The sequence below is a fragment of the Uloborus diversus genome, chromosome 4, assembly GCF_026930045.1.
Source record: "Uloborus diversus isolate 005 chromosome 4, Udiv.v.3.1, whole genome shotgun sequence".
Taxonomy (NCBI): Eukaryota; Metazoa; Arthropoda; class Arachnida; order Araneae; family Uloboridae; genus Uloborus; species Uloborus diversus.
This window is the reverse complement of record NC_072734.1, coordinates 189,059,315-189,074,834: the sequence shown is the minus strand read 5'-3', so window position 1 is coordinate 189,074,834 and position 15,520 is coordinate 189,059,315. Positions and strand designations below refer to the sequence as shown.

The window sequence follows — 15,520 nt, the reverse complement described above, 5'->3', positions numbered from 1 at the left end:
TTTCAGCTAGAGTCCAGGACAACCCCTATTTTTTTTTAAGACTTACTAATAGTAGTACGCTGTAAAAATTTTAGCTTCCTACTCAAATTTTCAGAGGGTGCTCATGAACCCCTCAATTAAACTTTAGCCGTAGCATAGAAAGTGTCACAAATTTAGAAACAATAAATTCCCCCAGCTGTGTTTTTTTTTGTAAATAATTATTTTATTGCAATGTATATGCATATTGCTCGTGCATATTGTAATATGTAGCTTTTTTTTTCAGTGCAATGTATTTTTTAACCCCTCCCCATACTGCTGAAGCTTGGGGGAGGGGGTTGAGCACAATCTTTCAGTTGAAATAGGAATATTAAATTCGTCCAGTATGTTGCTATCCACAAGTCTAAAAATATTGATTGGTGTCCTGGTATCTAAGAGACACATTTTTTTACATATATTTTTGATCCACCTTAGACTGCAGTTTTGAGAACATACGAAAAATACTATAAAGCAGCATTACAGAAATACAGTGTTTATTGTATCTAAAATATTCATTTAATGGTATACAATTTGTCAGAAAGAAGAAAAAGATGAAGTTTTGGTTCAACTCGTCTGGAGGAGGTGTTGACTGTTGTTTCAAATGCCAAGCTATAAAGAGTTTTTATGCTTTTGAATGATCAATTAGTCCGTTGCGTCCACTCGTTGCAGATTATATAACTTTTACTCAAGGGAATGGCTGCAAATGAAATATTTTTCAGAGGTCGGATGCAGCAGGGTTATCAGGGTTTGGGGGTTTCCCCAAGTTCTTGAGTTCGAGATCTTGGGTTCTTGAGATGTTGTTCGACATTCTTGGTTTTGGCTTATTCATGAAAAATATACATTTATTAAATATTTTCCCGCTAAAACTCAACATTTTCACTAAAGTAATTTTTTGGAAAAGTCTGATTACAAGTAATTTACTATTAGTGTAGTACTTGTAAATAATTTACTTTACAAGTGTGGTCACAGTGCGAAATGCAAATTCTTTGCTTATAGCTAAATTGCTTTTTCTTTTTCTTTTTTAACATTTTTTTAATGATGTCATTAAAAGTTCTAGAACCAATAAAGTATTGCGGCGCAAACCGCATATTGATACGACAATTTGTTGCTTTTCAATGATTTTTTGAAATGTGTCAAGAACTTTTCGGACACCCTGCATATTAAATGATGTGCAGGATTACATAATGTTATTCGATATGAGTAAGTGAAGAGTTAAGTAAAAACTAAAAATTTATTCAGCTACGTGAAAATATAACAATGCTTTTTTACTTTTTTGGAATGAAGTAAAAAGCCAAACACTACAGAAAAGCGAAGATTTTTATGTCAATCATTATTGAAGTCACTGATATTTTCTTTTTTAATCTTTTTTCTTTTAGGAAATTTGTGCAAGACCAAAGTTTGTATCCGAAAGCACTGCACGTTTTGATATCGAGCAGGGGGAACTAGGTAAGAACTCATTAAGGCATCGGATTCTAAAAATCAAATGTCTACTGCCAGTCAGAAAAATGGTTCGTTTAAAAATTCAAAATTTCCTAGGTAATTGAACTTTTACAAGTACGCATACTAAAATCTCTGTCTATTATATAATACTAATAATTATCAAACATTTCAGACTATATTATTTCGAATTAAAAATAGTTTTAGTTTTGAAACAATATTATAAAGATTTAATGAACTATTTTATTGGATGGCTCGTAACGTTTATTCAATAAATTGAAACGCTCTTCCACATCCCAAACTCAGGTTCGATTCCCCTATATACTGTCGACTCAACCTGTCTTCTCTTTAGTATGTCGATAAAATGAGTAGCAAGCGTGCTTGAAAGCTGGACACTGGGGGTTCCGCATTCGATTGGCCACCTAACTGGAACATATACCTTGCACCCTAAAGCCCTCGGTCTCGTAAATTGAACGGGGCACAGTAGGCCTTGGCCACCTTGGGGTGTTGCACCACTGAGGTTAGTTTAGTTTTAGCTAGTATAATTCTTTAAAAATAGATTTAGATGTAGAAAAGCTTAAAAATTGTTTGCAGTGCATAGCGGTTAAGGAAAGTTGGAACGCTACACTGGAGCAGTTAATAAATATCATATGACTAACAGCAAGTTGACGTTAAAAGCACATTTTTCGGTACCACAGTATGCACGCTTCGTTTAGCAGAGTTATAAAACTGGAATTACTAAAAAGTTACTTCCAAATATTAATGTAAGAAAAGCACATTATTGCATCATTTCTTTTCAACTTATTGAGAAAGTTTCTTCTTTTCACTTTTATCCATTAAAAAGAAAATTGCATTAATTGAAACATCATGAGAATACAGTACTGGCAATAGATTCTTAAATTGGTTTGTTTACTGAAGCCCTACGAAAACTACACATATATTGACTTTGTTGACATATATTGACAATGTTGACATATATTGACTATGTTGACATATATTGACTATGTTGACATATATTGACTATGTTGACATATATTGACTATTGTATATTGACTAAAATATGTTCTTTTCACACTAGGAGATTATAGTCTTGTGGCAGCAGTGTCTTGCCTGACCATGACACCTCGGTTCCTGGAACGAGTAGTTCCACCAGATCAGAACTTTCATCAAGGCTACTGTGGAATCTTCCGGTTTAGGTTCTGGAGGTTCGGGGACTGGGTGGAGGTGGTCGTCGACGACCGGCTGCCCACAGCGAAGGGAAGACCATTGTTCCTAAGGTCAACGGATCCTACAGAATTCTGGCCTGCCTTGCTCGAAAAAGCCTACGCTAAGTAAGAACATAATAAAATAGTAAGAACATACTTTAATAAAATCAACATATTTGACTTAGGACAGCGGTTCCCAAATTGTGTACCCCGGCACAGTGAGTTGCCACAGGAAGAGGCTAGCTGCCACGAAGTGTCCATAATATCAATATATATGTACTAGCGATACCGGCACGGCTTCGCCCGAAGTAAAAAATTAAAAGGTCATTTGGTTCGCTTGTATATTTACAAATAATGGATGAAGAATTTCTCGCCAATTTGCTATGTTCATTTGCTCACATATGTTACGGTTTCACGTTATAGTAACTTGGTCATTTACTCGTCCATCTTATGATAATCTTGCTCGGGAAAATGTTCTTAAAATTGAAATAGAAAACGAACAAAATCGAATTTTCAAAAAATTGCTTCCAGGTGCTCAACCCTAGGCTACGAACTAATTCTGTGACAAATTTCATGTAAATCGGCCGAATGGTCTAGGCGCTATTCGCGTAACAGACATACAGAGATCCAAAGACACAGGCATCCAGAGACACAGACTTTCAGCTTTATTATTAGTAAAGATACAGCAGAGATAAACTAGAGTGCCGTGAGAATATAATAATTCTTCAAAGGTTACCACGAATTGGAAAAGTTTGGGAACCCCTGATCTAGGGTATTATTCATTTCACACTAAATATATCAAACTTATTGTGATGTTTACATTGTTCCTCTTCCGCAGTGCAAATATTTATTCATTCAAAAACTGATTCGTTGAACTATCTTCGAAACCAGATCATTTAACAAACTATTTTCGTCATAAATTTAGAACAATAATATGTCAGATTGCATGCAGATTTCAATATTTCTTAATTTGTACAACCTACTTAATGTTAACGACTTCCTTTATACTGATGGTAATTGGATAACAATGGACAGTTTAAGTTGTTGGTTAAGAGCACGCTAGTTATTCTTGACGGCATTTTCGTGTTTTAGGCTTTGCATTTATCTACTAACTATTTTTGGATTCGTTTCATTAACATATACCCTTTACGCAGACTAAACTTGCCTCCTGTCCTTCACTTTCTTCTTTTCTTTTTTCGCTTTTTCCTGTAGGTATGTCAGTGAACCATTCATATTACGTGCGGAAAAATGTGCTATATTAATGACAATTGTTTTTGTATTTAAGGTTACTTTGTAACCATTGGTAATAATTAAAGTCATATGGATACTAAAATTTCTCGAAATGTTTTTGCCCTTTTTGATGATAAAAATTTATCATGTAATCGGTAAGATTGAATAAAATTCTGCTGACAGTTCACTTATAGCTTTACTTCCCCTGCTCAAGATTATTATCGAAGAGTCAATTATACTAAGTGTACAAGACTAAAAAAATAGTAATTATCAGTGAGATCCTTGCGGAATAAGTGTTGTGATATACCTACATGTTAACAAAAAAAAGTTAGCATGCTTTGAAAAAACACACTCGCACGCTTAACACAGAAATATTAAACTGCGACATTCTTAAAGCTTTGCAACCTTTGTTTGGAAAATTCGTACAAATAATAAGTTGCAATTCGCAACTCCAATAAACTATAGGGGGGCTGCAGCCACTGTCTAATGGCGAATGAAAAAGGTAAAACAAACAAATGCCACAACTTATAACTTGCTTTGACGCTTAGTGAATGACAGTCATTTTTCATCGTGTTTGTGGGAAGCTTTCTTTTCTATTCTTCTGAAATTACATTACACCACAAACTGTCTGAAGCCTGTAATTTATCCCAAAGAAAACACGTGGAATGGAATGTTTAACCTTTTTCTTTAGTACAATTAATCACCGCATGGTAGCGTATTCGAGCTCCGGAGTTGCGAATAAAATATGATCATAATTTTCCCACACAGAATACCAGGCTTTTTCTGTATCATAAATAGGGTTTTCACTAACTAATTTTCCAACTAATCACTATAAATTATTTCATATTTCATGGAAAGACTGTTCTGCTGGTTTTGCAGAATACTTTTCTGTGATATCCTTAAAAGATTGCTTTATAACTTTTTTTTTTCTTTTGCAGATTCTATTGCGGTTATGGCAACCTCCAAGGAGGAAAAACTTCTCAAACCTTACAAGATCTTACTGGAGGAGTAGCACAGAACTTTCGAATAGCGGACCATGAGCCTTCAGTCATGTTCCAAACTGTTAATAGTTGCGTCACTCGTTCAACTCTGCTAGCTGCTAGCATACAAACGGTGAGAGAGCACAAACTGTTGAACCATTGCACTCCAAGTCTTTTTCCACCAGTTTTAACTCTGAGCTCAAACTGATTCTGTAGGAACTCAACTTTCATTGTCGTTCAATTTTTTATTCCTCACATTTTTTTATTACTTCCTTTTACAAACGAGCTGATGAGCATCACATGACTTCCTTTTACTCCAATTTAATGTCATTTCCCCATTACTGGCAATTTTAATGTGATTCAATTGTTGACTCTCTAAATATCACCAACAGTGGCCAAATTTAAACCAAATTTAAAATTAAAAAAATCGTCAAATTTGTCGCCAAGTTGGCGACAAAACTTGGCGAACAAAATACAGGCGATATATCGCCAAGTGTCCGACAAAGTAACACAACTTGAGTTTACATCGAAATTAACAATGATTTCACCCCAAAAAGGGTCAAAAGACCCCCTTAGGAACATCCGAATACAACCAAAAGGGAAGGTGCACAACTAGACCTCACTAGAAGTCTACGTACCAAATTTCAACTTTCTAGGACATACCGTTTTTGAGTTATGCGAGATACATACACACATACATACGTACATACGGACGTCACGAGAAATTTCGTTGTAATTAACCCGTTGGTCGTCAAAATTGATATTTCGGGTGTCTGTACGTTCCTAGGCATATATCCACGTGTGATCGGGTCGAAAAAAAAAACTCAACATTCATTTGGGGGTGAGAAAAATGAAAATTAAGGCCGTTTTTTGAGTGAAAATTTTTTCGCGAATATAATACTTCCTTTTTTGTAAAAGGAAGTAAAAAGGAAGTATTGTATTCGCGAAAAAATTTTCACTCAAAAATCGGTTTTAATTTCTATTTTGATCACCCCCGAATGAATGTTGGGTTTTTTTTCGACTCGACCACACGTGGATACATGCGTAGAAACGTACAGACATCCAAAATATCAATTTTGACGATCTCCGAGTTAATTACAACGAGTTTTCTCGTGACTTCTGTATGTGCGAATGTGTGTATGTGTGTATGTGTCTCGCATAACTCAAGAACGGTACTTCCTAGAAAGTTTAAATTTGATACGTGGACTCCTAGTGGGGTCAAGTGGTGCACCTTCCCTTTTGGTTGCATTTGGATGTTCCTAAGGGGGTCTTTTGCCCCTTTTTGGAGGGAAACCATTGTTAATTTCGATGTAAACTCAAGTGTTGTTATAATTTGGAGGACACTTGGCGATATATCGCCAGTATTTTGGTCGTCAAGTTCTGTTGACATTTTGTCGATTTTTTTTTTTTAAATCTGGTTTTGATTTGGCCACTGTTGGTGATATTCAGAGACTAAACTATTGAATCACGTTAAAATTGCCAATAATGGGAAATTGCCATTAAGTTGGAGTAAAAGGAAGTCATGTGATGTACACATCAGCTCGTTTTAATTTTTATTTTTAGCAGTAGCACTTGAACATCAGATTTATTGACTAGAGTGCACTCAGCACACATGAAGAGAGAGTAAAACATAAAAATGCAACACAAGGTAAAATACAAAAGGTAAACTATGAAAATGTAAAATGTAACAAGTGAAAGATAAAATGTAAATTTTTTGAAAAAAACTTTATCAGTTAAAAAATCATTACTTGCTACAAATGCGAAGAAGAAAACATGGAACAAAGTTTGTTTCTTAAGTCATAAATTAGTTAATAAATATTACTGTCAACAAGAGGATTCGACGAGTGCCTCAAGATCTCATTTGCCCAGATTTCGAAGATGGAATATTATCTTTTAAGCCAAAAAGAGGAAATCGAATTTATCTCTAACAACGGATTTATTCTTCATGGTCGAAAATATTTCCTCTGGTTTCTTTCCGCTCTAACAAACTATAACCAAGGTCAAAATGTTGCAAATGCTTTACGAAGTAAAGTATATCACTGGAACTGGGGAAGCCATTTCGTGGGAATTTTATGATTAAAAAGGGCATTTTTTTCTTTCTTAATTGTAGATTCAATAGCTTCTGGTAAAAATATTGTACTGCAGTATGATTTAATTTTACATGAATATCTATGACATTTCATAAACACAATAAGTACCAAAAAATTGTAATACACAAAAATACATTCAAGAACGTTTTGAACTATAGCGGGAAATAAACTTTATCAATGCAGTGAAACCTGTGTAGGTTGACCATTTGCAATGCATTACTTTAGTGGTCAACTTAAACAGGTGGTCAACTTATAGAGGTTGAATTATATGATATAGATCTAATTCAGTGCCTGAAAATAGCGGTCAACTTAGACAGGTGGTCAACTTTACATGTTTTACTGTACTATTATTTTCTATTATCCGAGCCCAAACGGATACTCTTTTTTTCTTTTATTAAAATTCGATATTCTGCTTGCCGCATTCCCTTCTGATTTCACACCTACCTCCCATTATTTGGCCATTCCACGGAAAATGGTTATTTTCCGTGTAACGCACGTAATGCTTCATACAGTTCATTAAAAGTAATAATTTAAAATTTACAAGGGTAATGAACAAAATTTTGTTGCTTAAGAAATCACAAACGTATGTGCAACTTCTTAAGCAAAAATTTTCGTCATTACCTATTAAAATTGTTTCTTTTTTATGAAATATAGGAACCGTCATCTGCGGTAAAAAGTGACCGTTTTCAGTGGACTGGCAGTATATAAAACTATTTTTTCTACGGTTTGAATTATTATTTCCCAACGAATGAGGTACGTTTCCTTTGCGTTGGAACCTTAGCTTTCAAAACCTAAGATCTGTTTTGTCATTTTTATATTAATAGAGCAAAAATATTAAGTAAGGCAAACCGCAGGCAAAAAGAGGTTGACTTTGGATCCCCCGCACGTGAAGCCCACACATAAATTAAGTTTAAAATAACAAAGTTGTTTAATAAAAATAATACTGTGTCAGGAGTATCTTTGTGTCAAATGTAAAGATTAAAAAATGTACTTAGTCCTGTTTAATTAAAATATTAAGATCTGCTACAAAATCATGGTGAAATTATCGAGCCGGATTGTCCCGCAAGTGAGGGTGGATTGACCCTATGGCGACCCTTCCATCATACCGACCGATGCATGAAATCCCGTTTGCTATTCCATAGATGCAACGTTTTTTTTACTGTCCGTTAAAACGTCCAAATGAAAACGCTCATTTCAATATGACGTCCAAAATTAGATTCAACTTATTTGTAAATCTCAAGATTATCTATTCGAAAAATAATATTTAACAGTTCTTTGTTTCTAAAGGTAAACTATTTCCATTCAAAGAATGATGATGCAAAAGTCGTAGAATTGAGTAGAATCGTACGCAAATGAAGGACATTATGATTTTTTACTTCCTTTTAAAAAAAAGAAAGTATCGTATTCGCGAAAAAATTTTCACTCAAACATCGACATTAATTTCCATTTTGCTCACCCCCGAATGAATGTTGAGTTTTTTTTTTTTTTTTTTTCGGCTCGACCACACGTGGATAAGTGCCTAAGAAGAAATAGACATGCGAAATATCCATTTTGACGATTCCCGAATTAATTACAACGAGTATTCTCGTGACGTCTGTATGTACATATGTATGTATGTATGTGCGGATATGCGGATGTATGCCGCATAACACAAGAACGGTATGTCCTAGAAAGTTGAAATTTGGTACGTAGACTCCTAGTGGGGTCTAGTTGCGCCCCTTCCCTTTTGGTTGCATTCGGGTGCTTCTAAAGGGGTCTTTTGCCCTTTTTTGGGGGAAATCATTGTTAATTTCGATGTAAACTCAAATGGTGTTATAATTTAGCGGACACTTGGCGATACATCGCCAGTCTTTTGATCGCCAAGTTTTGTTGCCAACTTGGCGACTAATTTGGTGATTTTTTTAACCTGATTTCAATTTGGCCGCTGTTGGTGATATTTAGAGAGTAAACTATTGAATCACATTAAAATTGCCAGTAATGGGGAAATGACATTAAATTGGAGTAAAAGGAAGTCATGTGATGCACACATCAGCTCTTTTCTGAAATAATACATAAGTAGTAAGCTTCTCCATTAACAAAATAAGAGGAGAAACTAATATTTTAAAGAACAAAAAGCAAAAATCGCGAACATAGTAGAAGCAAACTATGATCTTTAAGTTAAAAACAACTGATTGCTGTCAATATATTTAAGTGCATTTTGCAGCTAAATATTACTTTAAACTTATTGAGCAATCACGATTGCTTATTGCTTTCATTTGATTGTTTTGATGTGCTATCATTTTATTTTCCCACCAGCACCCTTCGCACCATCACCGTCGACCGGCTCCTCACGATGCTGCTCCTATAGCGAAAGCCATCTCCAGATTGCGTCAATATCCTACACTTACACGCATAAATACACGCACGTACACATACACACACGCATACATACAGACACCTACACCTACACACACAAACACACAACTACCCACACATTCATGCCTGCACACAGAAACAAACACATATGCCTACACACACATACACATACCCCGCCCCCACGCACACAAACACTCATACACACAACTACCCACACACTCATACCTGTACACAGACACACACATGCCTACATACACATACCCAGTACACACAAACACTCATACACACAACTACCCACACACTCATGCCTGCACACAGAAACAAACACATATGCCTACACACACATACACATACCCCGCCCCCACGCACACAAACACTCATACACACAACTACCCACACACTCATACCTGTACACAGACACACACATGCCTACATACACATACCCAGTACACACAAACACTCATACACACAACTACCCACACACTCATGCCTGTACACAGACACACACATGCCTACATACATATACCCAGTACACACAAACACACATACCCCCCACACACAAACACACACGCCTACATACACACACACACTCGTGATTGCGAACAACATAATTTGAATTCCAAATGTCAAAATTCAAATTAATTTTTCTTTTTTTAAAACAATTTGCTGAATTTGTGAGCAATATTTATTCTTTTGGATACCTAATTGTTCCTTTTTCTATTAATCTCTTTTAAAATGATATGTAACTTGCAAAAATTGTTCTAGTACTTTCAACTATTACTAAAAAATATGCAATATATTTTGCTCTGTAGCGACCTCTCAGTATAGCGTATGATTTTGTCTGGACAACAGGGTTGTTACGAATGTTGACAGTCACTACTACTAGAGAGCTACAGAACTTAGCTATGCTGTAGCTTCAGCTGTTATTGAATTACTTACTGTATCAGTTGTAAGTGATTCGGCTACAATAGAACACAATATTTTTTTGCATCGGGGGCAGGTTCCCTGATCTGACACCCTGCGAGTTTTTCTTGCATGGATTCGTGAAAGATAATGTTTACGTTCCGCTTCTTCCCACATGTTTGAATGCCTACCAAACCGTATTACAGTGGGCTACCGTATATAAGACTTCAAATGCTGCAACACGGTTTCATTTCATTAAGAGTGACTAAATGTACTTTTTCCATTTATACAGGACCAGCGTCTACCTGTACGACTACGGAATGGATTAGTCACACAACATGCGTATAGCATCACAGGTCTTGCAAGGGTAAGTAAGTTTATATTTCATTATAATGTGCGGTTCATAATTTTAATGAACAATGAATTTGATTAAAAATTTGCTCTTTCTGTACACAAACACAACTTATACGTTTCAGTAACCGTTAAAAAAATTACTACTGATATAGTAATTTGATCGAAACTCATGCAATGAATCACCAGTAGAATAAAAGATAGAATTTTCAAAAAAAAAAAAAAAAAAAATGCATATTCTAAAGGATTAGTTTAGTAAGGAGTTTGACTTTTCTTAATTATAATTCAACTAGTAAGTAGGAAGAATTAAAAACTTCACTTGCCTATTTTGATTTTTTAAAATCCTTTTCGGGCACGAAACCTTCAATCTTGAATAACGCATATCTAGGGATTTGTCTTAAAATTTTAAATCTCCAGAACTGACATACGTCCAAGTCATGAGTCAAACTTCTTCCGTTCAGCTCCCATTTATTCACTGTGTTTATCGTATCTATTTCTCGAACGCTAAAAGAGGGGTGGAAGTTATAAGAACTTCTTATAAGATTTTAAGGGGTCCAAAAAACTTGGTGCGACACAATCACAATTCGTGTTACTTAATTTCTTATTAAGGTACTTACGTAGAAACCCGTTGACCATAAATCTTGCCAAACTTGGATGTGATTTTTAATATTTTATTTATTTATTTTGTTTTGATTCATTTATTTTGTATTTATTTATTTGCCGCTGTAACTGCACTAGTTTTGGAAAGTTTTATTGATGGGATAGTATAGCGCGTATTTAAATATCACCAGTCTTGCTGTAAGAACAAGCTTTCAGTAATGAGCGTTTTCCCGCGATTTTAGAAGCTGCCTTGTCACTTTAAATATTCAGCCACTGCTTTTGATCTGGCGACAATGTCGCTGGGATAATACATAGGCACCCATATTTTTCTAACTATTGTTACTTCCTTTTACAAAAAAGGAAGTATTGTATTCGCGAAAAAATTTTCACTCAAAAATCGCCCTTAATTTCCATTTTGCTCACCCCCAAATGAATGTTGAGTTTTTTTTTCGATTCGACCACATGCGGAAAAGTGCCTAAGAATGTATAGACACGCGAAATATCCATTTTGACCATCACCGAGGTAATTACAACGACTTTTCTCGTGACGTCTGTATGTATGTGCGTATGTGCGTATGTATCTCGCATAACTCAAAAATGGTATGTCCTAGAAAGTTGAAATTTGGTACATAGACTCGTAGTGGGGTCTAGTTGTGCACCTCCCCTTTTGGTTGCTTTCGGATGTTCCTAAGGGGGTCTTTTGCACCTTTTTGGGGGGAAATCATTGTTAATTTCGATGTAAACTCAAGTGGCGTTATAATTTGTCGGACACTTGGCGATATATCGCCAGTCTTTTGGTCGCCAAGTTTTGTCGCCAACTTGGCGACAAATTTGGCGGAATTTTTTTTTTTTTTTTTTTTGGTTTCAATTTGGCCATTGTTGGTGATATTTAGAGAATAAATATTGAATCACATTAAAATAGCGAATAATGGGGAAATGACATTAAATTGGAGTAAAAGGAAGTCATGTGATGCACACATCAGCTCGTTTGAAATATGCTTAACCAAAGCTTAGCAATCCTGAACCACGTTCTTACAACTAAACTCCAGATCAGGTGTCACATTGAAGAAAAGCTTGGTTGGCTACCATTTCTTTTTGGTTATTTAAAAATAAGCAAGCAGTTTAAAGGAATTCAGAAACAAAATAAAATTTAATAAGTTAAAGTAATAAGTGAAATGCTCTTGAAATTATTTCAATGTGCCTCACAAAAAGCTAATATAAGTTAGATCAAATAATACGAATACGTCACCATCTTCCAAGGAATCGTAGTATAAAATTTCAAATTCATATTATTAATTTAACGAGATGCTTTTAAATCTATAAATTTTGACTTGAAGTTTAGAGACCTGTTCTAAAATTTAAAAATATAATGAAGAACTTTGAAAGACATTTCGAAGTCTGAAAACATAATCTTAAATTAAAAAATATTTGCCAAAATTGTAAAATATAGCATAAAATTCCAAAAAAAAAAAAAAAAATTGTCTGAAGAGTTAGAAAAAAATAAAAACAATAAAGAACATCACTCTGCGTGTGCAATGTTATGTGAAATATGTTTTCAAAAAATATATATATATTGTGGCGTAATGGTAGTATGTGTGGCTGAGTGGAAAGCAAGTAGTTACCAGGGGTAAACTTAACATTGTTTATTTACACAGCTATTTACAAGATTCAGAAGTACACAATTGATTCGTGGTTAGATAGATTTCTGGAGAGTCAGAAAAACATGACTGACCTCTCCAAAGTTTTTGATCGTTCTCCTCGTTTTCCGAGTCGGCCGCGCCCCAGCCCCCGCAAAATTCATCTCCCCTTTTTCTTGGAAAATAAACGGGGATTCTCTCACTCCTTTCCCAAGGATGCAGCTGGTCCATGGATGCAGGTGGCCATCCTGGGAACGGAATGTTAAACTTGAGCCAAAAATGCCAAAGGTCAGCTTGGGGGCGGAACCTAGTATTTTATGGATTTGAAAGAATTCGATGCAGCTGGCTTCAAAGCGTGGGAATGAGTAAAAAGTGTGGGAAACAGTAGTATTCGTTGATAGAAAGCGTACTATGCCACAACTCCTCCCCCCTTTAGAACTTTCAAATCCATTAAGAAATTAAACAATAATAATATATAATGCAAATTCATATCAAAATATCAAGTATTTCTTTCCTACAAGTTGGTTGTGATACAAAAATAAACAGCTTGTCTGGTCTTAACTCATATAAAATTTCAAAATTTTAGTGTAAATTAAAATTTCAAAACATTTAAGATGTATAGCATAATAACCTGACCAGTGCAGTTGCTTTAAAAATGCACAGTTAACACATTTTCAGATTTTTAGTAATGTCACTAAAATAATTTTCAACCAATTTAAAATTTAAAAAACCCTGAAAAATCATTAATCAATCATTTGTCAAATGATGAACAGATTCAATCACAAATGATAACATACTTAATACATTCAGTAATACTTGTACATACACAAAACCAAAATTTTAAAAATTTTGCAATTACATTGAAACTTTAATAAGTGGAACATTATTTTATGACTCGATCAAAGTTTTCCATGCTAGGGTATCTCTTTAAGTCGAATTTTCTTTCTTTTTTTCTTTTTGCTCCTCAAAAAGTAAGAACAAAAATAAAGAAATCGGCGCCATCGCCTTGCATCAAAATTGATTCCAAAAAATACCTCTTGAATAATTGAAACTAGTTTCAAAAGGGCTTTCTTCTTATCAGTTGACTTCCCAGCTATCTGACGTTTATGTCTAGCTCCGATCAACTTCTCCATTTGCTTAAGGCAACCAGACCAGAAAAAATTTTGACTCAAATTTTCCCCAGACTTTGTCATTCCCTCATCTGCAGAGGTACCCTCCTGACAAAGAGTAAGTATTTTACTTCTCAAACTTTCCGGGACAACCGCTAATTTTCTAGTGTTACCCATGTGATCCTCCTGAAACCTAAACAGTATTCCATTTTCAAGACAATAATGGTCCTTTTCCTTTAGACCCGTATTTTTCCCCGTTAACTCAAAGAGGGGCTTAAGAGTGGGGCACTCTATCTGCGCTGACTTGAATTCCTCAGGACTTATCCTGGCTAACGAAAATTCTGGCGCATTTATGTCGACTTCTGGAATTTCTACGTTTTCCAAAGGCGTTGCGGGAAAAGTTGGAGCATTGTCCAAAGGAACCTTATACTTCTCAGAAGGATTTTTTTCTTCAAGACTTTTTTGTTTTTCGCGAGCCTGAGCACGAGTAGTTACAGCATTTAAAACATCTCCGTTCGAGAATTTATTTTCGAAACTGTCTTCTAACAAAAGCGCAGTTCTATTTCCTAATAAATATCTCCCTTGATCTAATTCGTCACTTATGACTGCCGCCTTAGTTTTCACTTTTCCAAATTTACCTTCTAAGTAAACACTGGCAAGGGGTAAACAAACTTTATTTTTATTTAAAGGAGTTTGTAACCAAACATTTTCCCTGGTAAAATCGTTATGGTTTACATATTTTCTACAAACCAAGTCAATAGAGCTACCACTGTCCCGAAGAATACGAATGGGAAAAGAATTCACAGTTCCCTCAGTAATGAATGGAGCTAATAGCTCTTCTCCAGCGAGATTTTTCACGCAATTGACTACCTCTTCCGCCACGGGGAATCCACTATTCTTTTTATTCTTAGGACAAGTCGGCCACAAATGTGTCTCGCTGCTACACCCAAAGCACCGCAGGGGTCTTCGTCTCTCAAAACTGGTGTTTACCCTATCGGAAAGGGATCTGTTTAGGGGTTTATTGCTTTCGTTCTTTATTAGCTCCGTCTTTTCAGACAAATTTTTCCTGTCCTTCTTTTCTTCCGAATTAGGATTTTTGAATTTCCTCACTTCATCGTAGTTATCAAGCATGTCTGCTAACTTTGATGAGCTTTTTATTGTTGACCAGTCATCTAGGAAGTGTTCTTTTGCTTCCGATGGGGCTCTTTTTTTCATCTGATCCGTAATCATAAGGTCTTTTAAATTTTCAAAATCCTTAACCTCTAGACTGTCAATCCATTCATTTAGATAATTTCGAAGCTCAAAAACAAAGTCTTTCCATGTACTGTCGTCGCGTTTTTGGTGCTGAACGAATTTTTTTCGGAAGCTTTCGGCACTTAACTTAAATCGCTTTAAGAGCAAATTTTTAACAAAAGAATAATTTTCGGCGTCCTCATCTGATTCACGCGCTATTAGCTGGGCTATTTCTAAGGGCAATAATGGAATCAAATGTGATACCCAATTACTTTCCTCAATGCCCGCGCGTCTAACTTGCCGTTCGAACATGACTAAGTAGAGACAAATATCACTTTGGGAGGAATCAAATTTAGGTATTAAATTGTGAATACT

At 35.3% G+C, this 15,520-nt stretch overlaps 1 protein-coding gene across 1 annotated transcript in view; it reads left to right on the top strand.

Moving 5' to 3' along the window:
* The window catches only part of LOC129221339 (calpain-9-like), a 58,804-nt gene that overhangs the window by 15,632 nt on the left and 27,652 nt on the right, over nt 1-15,520 (top strand). The window contains exons 2-5 of the mRNA XM_054855806.1: nt 1,392-1,461; nt 2,531-2,783; nt 4,826-5,000; nt 10,508-10,582. Of these exons, the coding sequence (XP_054711781.1) occupies nt 1,392-1,461; nt 2,531-2,783; nt 4,826-5,000; nt 10,508-10,582 (573 nt within the window). The remainder of the gene's footprint in view (nt 1-1,391; nt 1,462-2,530; nt 2,784-4,825; nt 5,001-10,507; nt 10,583-15,520) is intronic.